Source organism: Oncorhynchus masou, chromosome 14, assembly GCF_036934945.1.
Source record: "Oncorhynchus masou masou isolate Uvic2021 chromosome 14, UVic_Omas_1.1, whole genome shotgun sequence".
NCBI classification, from domain to species: Eukaryota; Metazoa; Chordata; class Actinopteri; order Salmoniformes; family Salmonidae; genus Oncorhynchus; species Oncorhynchus masou.
In genome coordinates this window covers 2030230-2047927 of record NC_088225.1, presented here as the reverse complement: position 1 = coordinate 2047927, position 17698 = coordinate 2030230, and the positions used below count along the sequence as shown (strand labels likewise).

The 17698-nt window shown below is 43.7% G+C and overlaps 1 protein-coding gene across 1 annotated transcript; it reads right to left on the bottom strand.

Moving 5' to 3' along the window:
* Positions 1–5868: 5868 nt before the first annotated feature.
* Positions 5869–15245, bottom strand: LOC135553662 (interferon a3-like). The gene is made up of 6 exons (XM_064985617.1): positions 14890–15245; positions 14608–14713; positions 14257–14331; positions 13963–14118; positions 8053–8130; positions 5869–6129 (listed from the first exon to the last, which is right to left on the bottom strand). Exons 2-6 carry the CDS (start codon positions 14710–14712, stop codon positions 6040–6042), a joined length of 504 nt encoding a protein of 167 aa, XP_064841689.1. The 5' UTR covers position 14713; positions 14890–15245; the 3' UTR covers positions 5869–6039.
* Between the last annotated feature and the right edge of the window lie 2453 nt (positions 15246–17698).

The following is a 17698-nucleotide window of genomic DNA, read 5'->3' as shown; positions in this document are numbered from 1 at the left end:
ATGGCATTCAAGTGATTAACACAGCAATTTCGAATATCTAAGCATTCATATCTTCTCTTGTCTAGCACTACAGTATGTCCCCTTACATGAATTCTAAAGCATTCATCCTCTCTAACACTCTTGTGCCCACAACAGCATTTACGGGGGAAGAATAACCCCTGCTGGCAAAGTTCTTAGAGTATTGCGAGTATTGTAGATTGTAATACAGCTTTAGCTAGTTTCTCTTTTTTGGGCCTATAGCCAATTATATATCCAGTTGGCATGAATCGTATTTATAGTAGGGGAGACCAGGAATGATTGTAACACGGGACAGTTGTAACACTTGCAATTCCTCCAATCAGGAGTAAGGTAGAATCCTGTGATTCACTCTGCATATGCTCAGTTTACTCTTGACCCCGCATGTGAAAAAGTTAGTCCCTATGATAAACTCTGCACATTCTATTGACAGAAATCTGATTTTGAGTTAGGTAATTATTTTGACCCAATTTTTTTTGGTGATGGCATCAACTGCTTTGTATTTCTATTCACCAAACTTATATCAGGGTTATATCCATTCTGTGTAGAGATATTTGATGTAAGTTAGCAATGCTAAAGTTTAAACTAAAATGTTTAGCTAAAGAGTTGAGCTAAAATGATAGCTAGCTAATGGCTGAAAGGGTCAGGGTTAGTTGTAACAACTTGTGAGAAAATGAAACTACCCAGAGTAAAACAAGATGTTTTTGCTACATTTTTTCTTTTGCTTTCAGCATGCCTGGATCATGGAAAAGAAAATCTGACAGCGGAATACCTCTCCACACTTCGAAAAGACTGTCAAATTATGGAGCAGAGCAGGGGTCAATCAGATTAGATGCAACGTTGTATGGCATATTTCATGTGATGCTGTACAGATTCTGCAAAGAGATAAAGAAGCTACTGAAGAAGGGGTCGAGGGAGTTTCCTCATGTAGGCTACCGTAGTGGAAACAGGGTCTTCATGGATGAGCAGGAGCAGAAGTTGTCAGAGTGTCTCTTGAGGGCAGCTGTGCCCACTGTGCCCACCTCTCCAACTGCCTTCCAGGCCACTTCCCCGGCTACCTTCCAGGCCAACTCTGCAGCTGCCTTCCAGGCCACCTCTCAATACCACCTCTCTAGTCACTTCACAGGGCACCTCCCCACATGTATCAGGCTGTGGCTGTGAAACACCTGATTACTCTTCTGATTTCAAACCAGTTAATGTACTCCCCTTCCCAAAAGCAGGGCCCAGGAAAATTACAACAAGGGGTAGGAAGAGGAGAAAAACTGTGATTTCGATGGATACACCCATCAAGCAGGCACTGGAAGAAGAGTATATAAACAGTCAATCACTCAGAAAGCAAAGCGAATATAATTCTGCCTTAAAAAACAGCTGGAAAGATGCAAGCCAAAACAAACCACTGAAACAACAGCAAAAAACTGTCTTGCAACCTCTCACAGATAGGCATCCCCTTAGCGGGACAACTTCCGGTGAAACTGGAAGGCTCGCAATTCAAATAAATAATCATAAAAATGGATATGGATATGGATATTATGGATATTAAACATTTAGGGACATACAAGTGTCTTATATTGATTGAAGGCTTAAATTATTGTTAATTTAACTGCACTGTCCGATTTACAGAAGGCTTTACAGCGAAAGCATGCCATGTGATTGTTTAAGGACAGTGCCCCCTTCATCAAAATAGTTTTCCACCAGCACAGGTTTCATACATTCACAAATAGCGATTAAATATTCACTTACTTTTTGAAAACATTAACCTGATTTGTCATCCAAAGGGTCCCAGCTATAACATGTAGTGTCGTTTTGTTAGATAAAATCCTTCTTTATATCCCAAAAAGTCTGTTTAGTTGGCGCCATCGATTTGAGTAATCCACTCGTTCAACATGCAGAGATAGGAATCCGAAAATATACCCCTAAACTTTGTCAAAATACATTTCTATTTTATCCTCAGATACCCTCAAATGTAATCAAACTATAATATTTCATATGGAAAGAAGTATGTTCAATAGGAAACTCGTAATGTCTTCATGGCACACGCACACACAAATTTCCAAGCTGGTGTCCTTGTACTAAAACTCCTATTTCTTACTTGTTTTGGAAGTTACAAGGCTGAAACATTGAACAAAGACTACTGACACCTAGTGGAAGCCATAGGAAATGTATCCTGGGAGGTAGAATTCAATATGCCCCATTGTAATAGCATGGGCTCTCAAAAAAAACATATCTGGTTGCTTTTTCTTTGGATTTTCTCCTACCATATCTATTGTGTTATAGTCTCCTACATTACTTTAACATTTCTATTAACTTCAAAGTGTTTTCTTTGCAATGGTACCAATTATATGCATATCCTGGCTTCAGGGCCTGAGTAACAGGCAGTTTACCTTGGGCGCATCATTCAGACAGGAAGTGAAGAAAAAGAAGCCTTATGAAGTTTTAAGAAAAAAGCCAAAACAAAGCACATTGAACCAGTAGATTCATATTCCTCCAACGATGAAAACTTCTGCATTGTGTCCATTGATCACTTTAACAATTCCAAGTCCAAGGAGGTCTGGGTGAAGTGCTGAGAATGAAAATGATGGGCCCACCAAGCCTGTACCCCAGGACAGCCATACCACTGTCACAACTGTGACTCTGATTAAGTGAACATTTCCAACATTCAGCCCCACAGACACACAGACACACCACAAATGTTCCGGTGTTTAGTTTAGCCAAGTTATTGTTTGGTTGAGAAAGACCATTTAGTGGAGGGTAAAATAATAAACATTTTATTATTTATATTTATTATTATTTCTGCCAAACAAAATGTTAAACATGGCAATGTTGCTCTTATGCTCTCAATAAAGGTGTTCAATAATCTGTTACAATTCACCTCAAGCGCTGTTACAACTAACCCAGACCATGGGGTAAATTGTAACACTTTTCACTCCTTGTTTTTAAGACAACACCATGCATTTGCAGTTTCATTTACATATATAATAACCACAGCCATTTGTAAAGGACAGATGAAGGTTGTTTGTATAATGTTTTGAATATACTACCATAAACGATCTCTGATAAACTGACCTGAAGATGAGTACAACATCGGCAGTTAATCGCTGGATTGCATTGTACAGTTATTTAAAGAAATAAACAAATAATTACATAAACAAATCAATAATGTGAAATCATGTGATATAATCATAAAAATGTATATAAGTAATGTTCAAACCACATGAACACTCGAAAGGTGAGAGCTCGTTGGCAGAGCAGGGGAGGGTGTTGCAGGCGTATTCAACACACAAGAGTTGCTGGCTCCAAGTGGTGGGGTTGGTGGAGACAAGGCAGCGAAGAGTTGTCTCCGGGTCTTGATTGGCTCGCTCTGACTGGCCGTTGAACTGAGGGTGGAACCCGGAGGACAAGCTAGCCGACGACCCAATGAGTGTGCAGAACGCCTTACAGCACCGGGATGAGAACTGAGGATCCCAGTTGGAGACCATGTCCACCGGGAGTCCATGAATCCAGAAGACGTGCTGCACCATGAGCTGGGCTGTCTCTTTGGCAGACGGTAGCTTGGGGAGAGGAATGAAATGGGCGGCTTTGGAAAACCGGTCCACTACAGTCAGGATGGTGGTGTTGCCATCAGACGGGGGGAGACCCGTGACGAATCCATTGATATGTGAGATCAGGGACGGGGAGGGACAGGCAGTGGTTGAAAGAGACAGCCGGAACTTGCCGAGGAGTCTTGTTCTGCACACAGATTGTGCAGGCAGCGAAGAACGCAAAGGTGGCGTGACAGCGCGTCTGGCTTGATATTCTTGGATCCCGGTCGGTAGGAACTGGAGAAGTTAAACCGGGTGAAAAGCAGGGCCCACCAAGCTTGCCTGGAATTGTGAAGCATGGCGGTGCGGAGATATTCCAGGTTCTTGTGATCCATCCACACAATAAACGGATGTTCCGCCCCCTCCAACCAGTGTCTCCACTCCTCCAAAGCCATCTTCACCGCGAGAAGCTCACGATTCCCCACATCTTAATTCCTCTCCGTAGCGTTGAGGCGATGGGAGAAGAAGGCGCAGGGATGTAGCTTGAGGTCGAGGGCAGAACGCTGGAACAGGACAGCCCCCACGCCGACATCCGAAGCATCGGCCTCCACTACGAACTGACAGGACGGGTCAGGATGAACCAATATGGGAGCAGTGGTGAAGCGGTGCTTGAGGTCCTGGAACACCCGGTCAGCAGCTGGGGACCACGTGAATGGAACCTTGGGAGAGGTGAGTGCAGACAGGGGGCGCTAGGGTACTGTAACCCTTGATAAAGCTGCAATAAAAGTTGGCAAATCCCAAGAAACGTTGCTGCTGCACTCTGGATGTAGGCTGGGGCCAATCCACCACCACTCTCACCTTCCCGGGATCAATCTGTACATTCCCTGCAGCAATGATGTAACCAAGGAAGGGGATGGTGGAGCGATGGAATTCGTATTTCTCCACTTTCATAAAAATCTGGTTCTCCGAGAGGCGCTGGAAGACCTGTCGGACGTGGAGCATGTGTTCTTGGGCTGAGTGGGAGAAAAAGAGGATGTCGTTGAGCTAAACGAAGATGAACCGGTTCAAGATGTCAAGGAGAACGTCATTAACCAGGGCCTGAGTGGGGATGCCCAGCTCGGACGCCAAGGATGCGTCCAAAATACTCTCACCAGAGCCAGTTCGTACTGTTAAGGTTCAGGAGAAGACCCAGATGCAGACAGTTTCGAAGTAAAAAAAGTTTATTACAAAAACAGGGGGGCAGGCAAACGACAGGTCAAGGACAGGCAGAGGTCAGTAATCCAGAGAAGAGCCCAAAAGGTACAGAACGGCAGGCAGGCTGAGAGTCAGGGCAGGCACAATGTTCAAAACAGGGAAAACTAAAAAACAGGAACTAGAGAAAGACAGAAACATGGGAAAAACACTGGTAGGCTTGAAGAAACAGACGAACTGGCAAGAGACAAACAGAGGACACAGGTATGGAGACAAGCACAAAGACAGGTGAAACAGATCAGGGTGTGAGACATATCACATCATACCATTATACAAATGAACATACAGCACATCTACAATAACTCTATTTTATCCAGGAATTCCAAGTCCTATGAAAGGACAGTGTGCTGCCACATTGGCCTACATAATACACACTTTTGTCTAATGTCATACAGGAATTGACCTTGTTTATCCATTGAGAACTATTGGGAGGATCCCCATGATGCCACTTAAAAAATATCTATAATTTATGACTAAGCTAAATCAATTGTTTGTTTTTATTTTCTTGCCCACCATCCCCCTGCCTCGTTCGGGGGACTAAACTACTATCCATTAAAAGTATTTATTGTTTTTTTGTCTCTTATTCCATATTGTCTTTCCATGTCTTTCCCCCTGTATTTCTTCTCCAATCATAGTAAAAACATAATACATATAATACATTGGACAGAATACATACATAAACATCCCACAATGGCAAGTGGGAGCTAAAAGTTCTTGGTCCCCCAGATTATACTCTACATCTCATCCAGATCTCCCCACTCCCCTTCAGCCCACTGCCCCAGTGTGATGACCAAACAAGAACAAGAAAAACATGAAATAGTAACCCTCACAAAGTACAAAAACACAATAAAAATAAATGACACAAAGAAACAAAGCTACAAGCACTCAGTACATAAACTTCAAGTAGAACAGCGACAAGTTTAATCTGCATCCCCTCTGATGATTGGATTAGGCTGCTCCATATTATCAATCCACTCTCGTTGGTTTCTGAGAAGAACGAAATCTGGACAATTTAATACACAATAGATTTTTATTCACAATATTTCAATATTCTTTTTTCATTGATTTTCAAAGTAGACAGGCAATACGTTTCAGTTCAATACAGGTACAAAAGGGAAATACAAAACATAAATAATAATTTATGAAAATAAAAAAACAATAATTTACGTATTTAAATATAATAAATAAACTAACATGATTGTATTCATGCTTTAAAAACTGGTAAGTGGGTAACGTCAGAGATGAGTACGGATGCTCAGTACATCTGTCCCACAAGGATATCCAATCTTTGCAGATGACGTTTTGTCTCTTTCCTGATGAGCTCCCACGCCTCTGCACTGTGGTTCTGAAAAACATAGAACATTTGAAATCTTAGTGGGGCGAACTTTCTTGTCAACATAATGACCATATCGTCTTGAACAACAAATAAAGGACTGGTGCCGTATATACACTGCTCAAAAAAATAAAGTGAACCCTTGAACAACACAATGTAACTCCAAGTCAATCACACTTCTGTGAAATCAAACTGTCCACTTAGGAAGCAACACTAATTGACAATAAATTTCACATGCTGTTGTGCAAATGGAACAGACAACAGGTGGAAATTATAGGCAATTAGCAAGACACCCCCAATAAAGGAGTGGTTCTGCAGGTGGTGACCAGACCACTTCTCAGTTCCTATGCTTCCTGGCTGATGTTTTGGTCACTTTTGAATGCTGGCGGTGCTTTCACTCTAATGGTAGCATGAGACGGAGTCTACAACCCACACAAGTGGCTCAGGTAGTGCAGCTCATCCAGGATGGCACATCAATGCAAGCTGTGGCAAGAAGGTTTGCTGTGTCTGTCAGCGTAGTGTCCAGAGCATGGAGGTGCTACCAGGAGACAGGCCAGTACATCAGGAGAAGTGGAGGAGGCCGTAGGAGGGCAACAACCCAGCAGCAGGACCGCTACCTCCGCCTTTGTGCAAGGAGGAGCAGGAGGAGCACTGCTGCCAGAGCCCTGCAAAATGACCTCCAGCAGGCCACAAATGTGCATGTGTCTGCTCAAACGGTCAGAAACAGACTCCATGAGGGTGGTATGAGGGCCCGATGTGCACGGGTGGGGGTTGTGCTTACAGCCCAACACCGTGCAGGACGTTTGGCATTTGCCAGAGAACACCAAAATTGGCAAATTCGCCACTGGCGCCCTGTGCTCTTCACAGATGAAAGCAGGTTCACACTGAGCACATGTGACAGACGTGACAGAGTCTGGAGACGCCGTGGAGAACATTCTGCTGCCTGCAACATCCTCCAGCATGACCGGTTTGGCGGTGGGTCAGTCATGGTGTGGGGTGGCATTTCTTTGGCCGCACAGCCCTCCATGTACTCGCCAGAGGTAGCCTGACTGCCATTAGGTACCGAGATGAGATCCTTAGACCCCTTGTGAGAACATATGCTGGTGCGGTTGGCCCTGGGTTCCTCCTTATGCAAGACAATGCTAGACCTCATGTGGCTGGAGTGTGTCAGCAGTTCCTGCAAGAGGAAGGCATTGATGCTATGGACTGGCCCGCCCGTTCCCCAGACCTGAATCCAATTGAGCACATCTGGGACATCATGTCTCACTCCATCCACCAACACCACGTTGCACCACAGACTGTCCAGGAGTTGGCGGATGCTTTAGTCCAGGTCTGGGAGGAGATCCCTCAGGAGACCCTCCGCCACCTCATCAGGAGCATGCCCAGGCGTTGTAGGGAGGTCATACAGGCACGTGGAGGCCACACACACTACTGAGCCTCATTTTGACTTCTTTTAAGGACATTACATCAAAGTTGGATCAGCATGTAGTTATGGTTTTCCACTTTAATTTTGAGTGTGACTCCAAATCCAGACCTCCATGGGTTGATAAATTTGATTTCCATTGATAATTTTTGTGTGATTTTGTTGTCAGCACATTCAACTATGTAAAGAAAAAAGTATTTAATAAGAATATTTCATTCATTCAGATCTAGGATGTGTTATTTTAGTGCTCCCTTTATTTTTTTAGCAGTGTATAAAGCTTCTCAGAGTAGGCTGATTTAGGATCATATTTGCCTTTTAGATCACTATAAATAGGACAGAGGAAACTTGAGAGAAGACCTGATACTAGATCAGCAGTTCTGAGCTCTGAGACACTTGATACATATGGCCCCAGAACCCTTTTTTTTATGAACACGTCTCCTGTTAAGCCAAGCCTAGTTTATATTATTTTGATTACATCTATTAAACATATTTCCATACGAAACCAAACTCACCATTTTTCTCAGAACTTTTCTATTCAAATTCCTGAAGTACCGTTTCAGTCTCTTTTCAGGTTTCATGGCAGGTGATACCTGTTGGACAAAATTAAACAAAACATTAGCGTCATACAGATGTAGGATCTTCATTTGATCTGGCGGTTTTTCCTGAGAATTTCCTGCACGGCAGGAAATGGAAAAAAAATGGTGCGTTCAAGGTTTAAAAAGGATTCTAAAGTTAGCAATTTCGACTTTAAAATATCAAACTTGATTTGCCGTAATGAAGATACGCACCAAAGCCTACAAAAAAATGTCTGTTAATTATAAACCGCAATATTTTACATTTCTCATTGATGCAGTATTATTTTTGTGATGTCGCAAACTGGCTCAAAATCTGTAATAACCTATATACAGTGCATTCGGGAAGTATTCGGACCTCTTCCTTATTCTAAAATGGATTAAAGAAAAAAATTCCTCATCAAAATACACACAATACCCAATAATGACAACGCAAAAACATATGTAAATACCTTGAAGGTATTTGCAAAAACAATGCAAATACCTTCAACTATTCAGACCCTTTAATTTGAGACTCAAAATTGAGCTCTGGTGCATCCTGTTTCCATTGATCATCCTTGATTGGAGTCCACTTAAGGTAAAATCAACTGTTTGGACATTATTTGGAAAGGCACACACCTGTCTATATAAGGTCCTAGAGTTGACAGTGCATGTCAGAGCAAAAACCAGGTCTTGAGGTTGTAGAAATTGTCTGTAAGGCTCCGAGACAAGATTGTGTCGAGGAACAGATCTGGGGAAGGGTACCAAAACATTTCTGCGGCAGTGAAGGTCCCCAAGAAACAGTGGCCTCCATCATTCTTAAATGAAAGTAGTTTGTAACCACCAAGACTCATCCTAGAGTTGGCCACCAGGCCAAACTGAGCAATCGGGAGAGAAGCGCCTTTGTCAGGGGGGTGACCAAGAGCCCTATGGTCCCTCTGACAGAGCTCCAGGTTTCCTCTGTGGAGATGAGAGTCTTCCAGAAGGACAACCATCTCTGCAGTACTCCATCAATCAGGCCTTTATGGTAGAGTGGCCAGACGGAAGCCACTCCTCAGTAAAAGGCACATGACAGCCCGCTTGGAGTTTGCCAAAAGGCACCTAAAGGACTCTCAGACCATGAGAAGCAAGATTCTCTGGTCTGATGAAACCAAGATTGAACTCTTTGGCCTGAATGCCAAGCAATACGTTTGGAGGAAACCTTGCAAGATCGAGGGAAAGATGAGTGGAGCAAAGTACAAATCAAATAACATTTTATTTGTCACATACACATGGTTAGCAGATGTTAATGCGAGTGTAGCGAAATGCTTGTGATTCTAGTTCCGACAATGCAGTAATAACCAACAAGTAATCTAACTAACAATTCCAAAACTCCTGTCTTATACACACAAGTGTAAGGGGATAAAGAATATGTACATAAAGATATATGAATGAGTGATGGTACAGAGCAGCATAGGCAAGATACAGTAGATGGTATCGAGTACAGTATATACATATGAGATGAGTATGTAAACAAAGTGGCATAATTAAAGTGGCTAGTGATACATGTATTACATAAAGATGCAGTAGATGATATAGAGTACAGTATATACGTATACATATGAGATGAATAATGTAGGGTATGTAAACATTATATTAGGTAGCATTGTTTAAAGTGGCTAGTGATATATTTTACATAATTTCCCATCAATTCCCATTATTAAAGTGGCTGGAGTTGAGTCAGTGTGTTGGCAGCAGCCACTCAATGTTAGTGGTGGCTGTTTAACAGTCTGATGGCCTTGAGATAGAAGCTGTTTTTCAGTCTCTCGGTCCCAGCTTTGATGCACCTGTACTGACCTCGCCTTCTGGATGATAGCGGGGTGAACAGGCAGTGGCTCGGGTGGTTGTTGTCCTTGATGATCTTTCTGGCCTTCCTGTGACATTGGGTGGTGTAGGTGTTGTGGAGGGCAGGTAGTTTGCCCCCGGTGATGCGTTGTGCAGACCTCACTACCCTCTGGAGAGCCTTACGGTTGTGGGTGGAGCAGTTGCCGTACCAGGCGGTGGTACAGCCCACCAGGATGCTCTCGATTGTGCATCTGTAGAAGTTTGTGAGTGCTTTTGGTGACAAGCCAAATTTCTTCAGCCTCCTGAGGTTGAAGAGGCGCTGCTGTGCCTTCTTCACGATGCTGTCTGTGTGGGTGGACCAATTCAGTTTGTCTGTGATGTGTATGCCGAGGAACTTAAAACTTACTACCCTCTCCACTACTGTTCCATCGATGTGGATAGGGGGGTGTTCCCTCTGCTGTTTCCTGAAGTCCACAATCATCTCCTTAGTTTTGTTGACATTGAGTGTGAGGTTATTTTCTTGACACGACACTCCGAGGGCCCTCACCTCCTCCCTGTAGGCCGTCTCGTCGTTGTTGGTAATCAAGCCTACCACTGTTGTGTCGTCCTCAAACTTGATGATTGAGTTGGAGGCGTGCGTGGCCACGCAGTCGTGGGTGAACAGGGAGTACAGGAGAGGGCTCAGAAAGCACCCTTGTGGGGCCCCAGTGTTGAGGATCAGCGGGGTGGAGATGTTGTTGCCTACCCTCACCACCTGGGGGCGGCCCGTCAGGAAGTCCAGTACCCAGTTGCACAGGGCAGGGTCGAGACCCAGGGTCTCGAGCTTGATGACGAGCTTGGAGGGTACTATGGTGTTGAATGCCGAGCTGTAGTCGATGAACAGCATCCTCACATAGGTATTCCTCTTGTCCAGATGTGTTAGGGCAGTGTGCAGTGTGGTTGAGATTGCATCGTCTGTGGACCTATTTGGGCGGTAAGCAAATTGGAGTGGGTCTAGGGTGTCAGGTAGGGTGGAGGTGATATGGTCCTTGACTAGTCTCTCAAAGCACTTCATGATGACGGAAGTGAGTGCTACGGGGCGGTAGTCGTTTAGCTCAGTTACCTTAGCTTTCTTGGGAACAGGAACAATGGTGGCCCTCTTGAAGCATGTGGGAACAGCAGACTGGGATAGGGATTGATTGAATATGTCCGTAAACACACCAGCCAGCTGGTCTGCACATGCTCTGAGGGCGGGGCTGGGGATGCCTTCTGGGCCTGCAGCCTTGCGAGGGTTAACACGTTTAAATGTTTTACTCACCTCGGCTGCAGTGAAGGAGAGTCTGCATGTTTTCATTGCAGGCAGTGTCAGTGGCACTGTATTGTCCTCAAAGCGGGCAAAAAAAATATTTAGTCTGCCTGGGAGCAAGACATCCTGGTCCGTGACCGGGCTGGTTTTCTTTTTGTAATCCGTGATTGACTGTAGACCCTGCCACATACCTCTTGTGTCTGAGCCGTTGAATTGAGATTCTACTTTGTCTCTATACTGACGCTTAGCTTGTTTGATTGCCTTGCGGAGGGAATAGCTACACTGTTTGTATTCGGTCATGTTTCCGGTCACCTTGCCCTGATTAAAAGCAGTGGTTCGCGCTTTCAGTTTCACACAAATGCTGCCATCAATCCACGGTTTCTGGTTTGGGAATGTTTTAATCGTTGCTATGGGAACAACATCTTCAACGCACGTTCTAATGAACTCGCACACCGAATCAGCGTATTCGTCAATGTTGTTGTCTGACGCAATACGAAGTCCACAGTCCACGTGATGGAAGCAGTCTTGGAGTGTGGAATCAGATTGGTCGGACCAGCGTTGGACAGACCTCAGCGTGGGAGCTTCTTGTTTTAGTTTCTGTCTGTAAACAGGGATCAACAAAGTGGAGTCGTGGTCAGCTTTTCCGAAAGGAGGGCGGGGCAGGGCCTTATATGCGTCGCGGAAGTTAGAATAGCAATGATCCAAGGTTTTGCCAGCCCTGGTTGCGCAATCGATATGCTGATACAATTTAGGGAGTCTTGTTTTCAGACTATTTGTTAAAATCCCCAGCTACAATGAATGCAGCCTCAGGATGTATGAATTCCAGTTTGCATAGAGTCAAATAAAGTTCGTTCAGAGCCATCGATGTGTCTACTTGTGGGGGAATATATACGGCTGTGATTATAATCGAAGAGAATTCCCTGATCGTGAGGAATTCTAAATCAGGTGAACAGAAGGATTTGAGTTCCTGTATGTTTTTGTGATCACACCACGTCTCGTTAGCCATAAGGCATACGCCCCCGCCCCTCTTCTTACCAGAAAGATGTTTGTTTCTGTCGGCGAGATGCGTGGAGAAACAAGCTGGCTGCACCGACTCCGATAGCGTCTCTCCAGTGAGCCATGTTTCCGTGAAGCAAAGAACGTTATAGTCTCTGATGTCCCTCTGGAATGCTACCCTTGCTCGGATTTCATCAACCTTGTTGTTAAGGGACTGGACATTGGCGAGAAGTATACTAGGGAGTGGTGCACGATGTGCCCGTCTCCGGAGTCTGATCAGAAGACCGCTTCGTTTCCCTCTTTTACGAAGTTGTTTTTTGGGGTCGCCGGCTGGGATCCATTCCGTTGTCCTGGGTGAAAGGCAGAACACAGGATCCGCTTCGCGAAAGTCATATTCTTGGTCGTACTGATGGTGAGTTGACGCTGCTCTTATATTCAGTAGTTCTTCTCGACTGTATGTAATGAAACCTAAGATGACCTGGGGTACTAATGTAAGAAATAACACGTAAAAAAAAAAAATGCATAGTTTCCTAGGAACGCGAAGCGAGGCGGCCATCTCTGTCGGCGCCGGAACTTGACAAAAACCTGCTCCAGAACGCTCAGGACATCAGACTGGGGTGAAGGTTCACCTTCCAACAGGACAACGACCCTAAGCATACAGCCAAGACAACGCAGGAGTGGCTTTGGGACAAGTATCTGAATGTCCTTCAATGGCCCAGACAGAGCCCGGACTTGAACATCTCTGGAGAGACCTGAAAATAGCTGTGCCGTACACTCCCTATCCAACCTGACAGAGCTTGAGAGGATCTGCAGAGAGAATGGCAGAATCTTTCCAAATACAGTTGTGCCAAGCTTGTAGGTATCACGTTTTAAGGTCTAACCAAGGTGCAGACAGTGTTGAAGAAACAAACGTTTATTCTTTAAACAGGGGCAGGCAAACGACAGGTCAAGACAGGGGTCAATAATCCAGAGAGGGTATAAGACACCGGAACAGCAGGCGGACTCAGTATCGGGTCAGGCAGAGGTCGGTAATCCAGAGTCGAGGCAAGGTAGAGGATGGCAGGGAGGCTCAGGGCATGCAAGGAAGGTCAAAACCGGGAAACCAGCGAACAGGGACTATCGAAAACAGGAGCAAGGGAAACTGCTGGTAGGTTTGAACGGACAAAACGAACTGGTACAGACTGACAGAAAACACAGGTATAAGTACCCAGGGGATAATGGGGAGATGGGCAACACCTGGAGGGGGGTGGAGACGAGCACAAGGACAAGTGAAACAGATCAAGACGTGACAGTAGCTTCATAACTAAGAAGATTCAAGGCTGTAATTACTGCCAAAGGTGCTTCAACAAAGTACTGAGTAAAGGGTCTGAACACCTTTGCATACATTTCTAAAACAGGGTTTCTGCTTTGTCATTATGGAGAATTGTGTAGATTGATGAGGGGAAACATGTATTCAATCAATTTTAGAATAAGGCAGACGTAACAAAATGTGGAAAAAGTCAAGGGGTTGAATACTTTCCGAATGCATTTTATGTGTAGATTTTTTTCACTTGTAGAGTTAGTAGGCTACACCTAAACCAGGGCTTTCTGATCCTGTTCCTGGAGAACTACCTTCCACACCTGATTCATTAGGTGGTTGATAAATTGAGTCAGGTTAGTTTACAACTGGGGTTGGAGCAAAAACCTACAGGAGGGTACCTCTCCATGAATGGGGTTGGAGAGCCCTGGCCTAAACACTGATACTTTAAAATAGACTTGTTACTTACACAGGAACTAAGGTTTTCAAATTGGCGTTCGAGAATGTTGAGGAAATCGTCCAGGTTTTTCTTGTCCCAGGTGACTGACTTCCTATTCCTATTCCCATCAAACAGTTTTATGATTTGATAGATGGTCTCGTTCAGGAATCTGACTTTGTCCTCAAACTACACAGGATGATACAAAAAAATACAAAAAAAGTTAGAAACAGTAAAGGCTTCCGTTATGGCATCAATATTACATGGGGTCAAGACCACTATACCAAAGCATATCAGAACATGATAAGTCACAATTCGAGTCTTTACCTCGGCATCATATATGCGTCTGTAAAGTGATGTTGGGAAAAGGACAGGGGCATTCTGCTTTGTGATATCTCCTCCCTGGAAAACAATCAATATAGTATGTCAAGTCACGTGTCAAATACTTAAAGAGCAATCAAGACTGGCATAAAGTATAGCTTATACTGCAAGTACAGTATGCCTAATGTAGACAGCCTCTCTGTACCGATCTGTCATTATAGCCTTAGCTTATATTTGAATATACAATAAAATGGCGCTAACAGTTTTCTAACACAGAGGCTAAACATGAAACATATGACTATTTTACTTGGTTGGTTGTTTTGCTGTCCTTAATACATGCATTCAGTCTCCTCTTACAGTGTGCTGATAACTCGCCATCTGCTCCAGCTGGGAAAGGTATTCTGCATTCAAGTGACCGAAGTGGTGTTGGATCCAGTCACAGCAATGACACACGCTCTGCATACTGCAAAGAATAAGAAAAAAGACACGTCCAACTCTGCATTGTACACATTGTAAAGAGCAGTTTCTTTTGCTTTTAGCTTTCCAGAAGAGTTTGAACATCTTGGCGGCGTTAAGTAGTTTTAGTGTGGAGTTAGGAAAGGGAAAACTGTATGGAGAATTTCAACCCGATCAACCTACCGGGGGCGGGGACTTTCATTTTCCAGACAACAACATGCAGCAATAAGAATTGCATGCCTCCTCCGTCTTCTGGACCAACAAATCCCAGTAAATATATACACATTCTCCTTGAAATCAGCTTTGAATTATAGTTTAACCAAAATAAGATTACTAAATGTACATATCGGCTCGGCTATAGCAAGAATAGGCTTTTCGCGAGCTTTGCTTTCAACTGCTAATAACTTCGCGTGAACGATTTTTAAAAAAAGGTCGAAATAAAACCCACAGTTCTTTAAGAACTCTGGACATATAATACATAAATTTAGTGGGTTTATTTCAAAGGTAGTCCGAAATACTGTTCCGCAGTCCTCTGCTATTACGATACAACTGAAAAGTGAATTGGAGACGTCAGAGCCCTACCCCCACCGCGCAACTTTCATTTTCACAATGACGCAACCAACTTTCACCCTACTGTTGTCTGCTGGTGATGCAATGTTGACAAGCAACGACTACATGATTTGTTGGAACGTTCGATTTGTCGTTTTCTTTACAACTGTAAATATCATATACTGTAGGGAAGTGGTCACCAAAACTGTCTTGCACGGTCCTGGAGACCAGAAGGAGGTGGTGCAGGCTTTTGTTCCAACCCAGTAGAACACACCTGTTCCATCAGGGTCTTGATAAGATGTCATAGACGGTTTCATCCTGAAATTTGAGATTTTTGGTTCCAAACGCTGTGTCTTTCTGAGACACGTTCTCCGCATGTATCGTTCCCACCATGAGGCATGTAGGAGGAGGTGTGATGGTGTGTGGGTGCTTTGCTGGTGACACTGTCTGTGATTTATTCAGTATTCAAGACACACTTAACCAGCATGACTATCACAGCATTCTGCAGCGACACACCATCAGATCTGGTTTGTGCTTAGTGGGACTATCATTTGTTTTTCAACAGGAAAACACACCGTCAGGCTCTGTAAGGGCTGTTTGACCAAGGAGGAGAATGATGGAGTGCTGAATCAGATGACCTGGCCTCCACAATCACCCAACCTCAACCCAGTATGTTTGCGATGAGTTGGACCTCAGAGAGAAGGAAAAGCAGCCAACAAGAGCTCAGCATATGTGGGAACTCCTTCAAGACAGTTAGAAAAGCATTCCAGGTGAAGCTGGTTGAGAGAATGCCAAGAGTGTATAAAGCTGTTATCAAGGCAAAGGGTGGCTATTTTGAAAAATCTCAAAAATAACAAACAGTTGAAGTCGGTAGTTTGCACACACACTTAGGTTGGAGTCATTAAAAATTGTTTTTCAACCACTCCACAAATGTATTGTTAACGAACTATAGTTTTGGCAAGTCGGTTACGACATCTTCTTTGTGCATGAGACAAGTAATTTTTCAAACAACTGTTAACAGACAGATTATTTCACTTATAATTCATTGTATCACAATTCCAGTGGGTCAGAAGTTTACATACACTAAGTTGACTGTGCATTGAAACAGCTTGGAAAATTCCAGAAAATTATGTCATGGCTTTAGAAGCATCTGATAGGCTAATTGACATAATTTGAGTCAATTGGAGGTGTACCTGTGGATGTATTTCAAGGCCTACTTTAAAACTCAGTGCCTCTTTGCTTGATATCATGGGAAAATCAAAAGAAAATCAGCCAAGACCTCAGAAAATAAATTGTAGACCTCCACAAGTCTGGTTCATCCTTGGGAGCAATTTCCAAACGCCTGAAGGTACCACGTTCATCTGTACAAACAATAGTATAAGTATAAAAACAATGGGAACACGCAGCCATCATATCGCTCAGGAAGGAGACGTGTTCTGTCTACTAGAGATGAACGTACTTTGGTGTGAAAAGTGCAAATCAATCCCAGAACAACAGCAAAGGACCTTGTAAAGATGCTGGAGGAAACAGGTACAAAAGTACCTATATCCACAGTAAAACGAGTCCTATAATGTCATAACCTGAAAGGCCGCTCAGCAAGGAAGAAGCCACTGCTCCAAAACCGCCATAAAAATGCAAGACTACGGTTTGCAACTGCACATGGGGACAAAGATCGTACTTTTTGGAGAAATGTCCTCTGGTCTGATAGAACTGTTTGGCCATAATGACCATCGATATGTTTGGAGGAAAAAGGGGGAGGCTTGCAAGCCGAATAACACCATACCAACCGTGAAGCACGGGAGTGGCAGCATCATGTTGTGGGGGGTACTTCGCTGCAGGAGGGACTGGTGCTCTTCACAAAATTGATGACATCATGAGGCAGGAAAATTATGTGGATATATTGAAGCAACATCTCAAGACATCAGTCAGGAAGTTAAAGCTTGGTCTAAAATGAGTCTTCCAAATGGACATTGACATTCAAGCGTACTTGAAAAGTTGTGGCAAAATGGCTTTACGGACAACAAAGTTAAGGTATTGGAGTGGCCATCACAAAGACCTGGCCTCAATCCTATAGAAAATTTGTGGGTAGAACTGAAAAAGCGTGTGCGGCCAAGGAGGCCTACAAACCTGACTCATTTATGCCTGCTCTTTCAGGAGGAATGGGCCAAAATTCACCTAACTTATTGTGGGAAGCTTGTGGAAAGCTACCCGAAATATTTGAACCAAGTTAACCAATTTAAAAGCAATGCTACTAAATACAAATTTAGTGTATGTAAACTTCTGACCCACTGGGAATGTGACAAAAGAAATAAAAGCTTAAATAAATCATTATCTCTACTATTATTCTGACATTTCACATTCTTAAAATAAAGTGGTGATCCTAACTGACCTAAAACAGGGAATTTTTACTCTGAGTAAATGTCAGGAATTGTGAAAAATTGAG

Excerpts from the sequence above, each read along its gene's own strand:
- LOC135553662 (XM_064985617.1), bottom strand. The coding sequence starts at position 14,712 with ATGCAGAGCGTGTGTCATTGCTGTGACTGGATCCAACACCACTTCGGT. Across the intron at positions 14,332-14,607 it reads TGGCGAGTTATCAGCACACT|GGAGGAGATATCACAAAGCA; the intron begins GTAAGAGGAGAC and ends ATTGTTTTCCAG. Across the intron at positions 8,131-13,962 it reads TTGAAAACCTTAGTTCCTGT|GTATCACCTGCCATGAAACC; the intron begins GTAAGTAACAAG and ends TTTGTCCAACAG.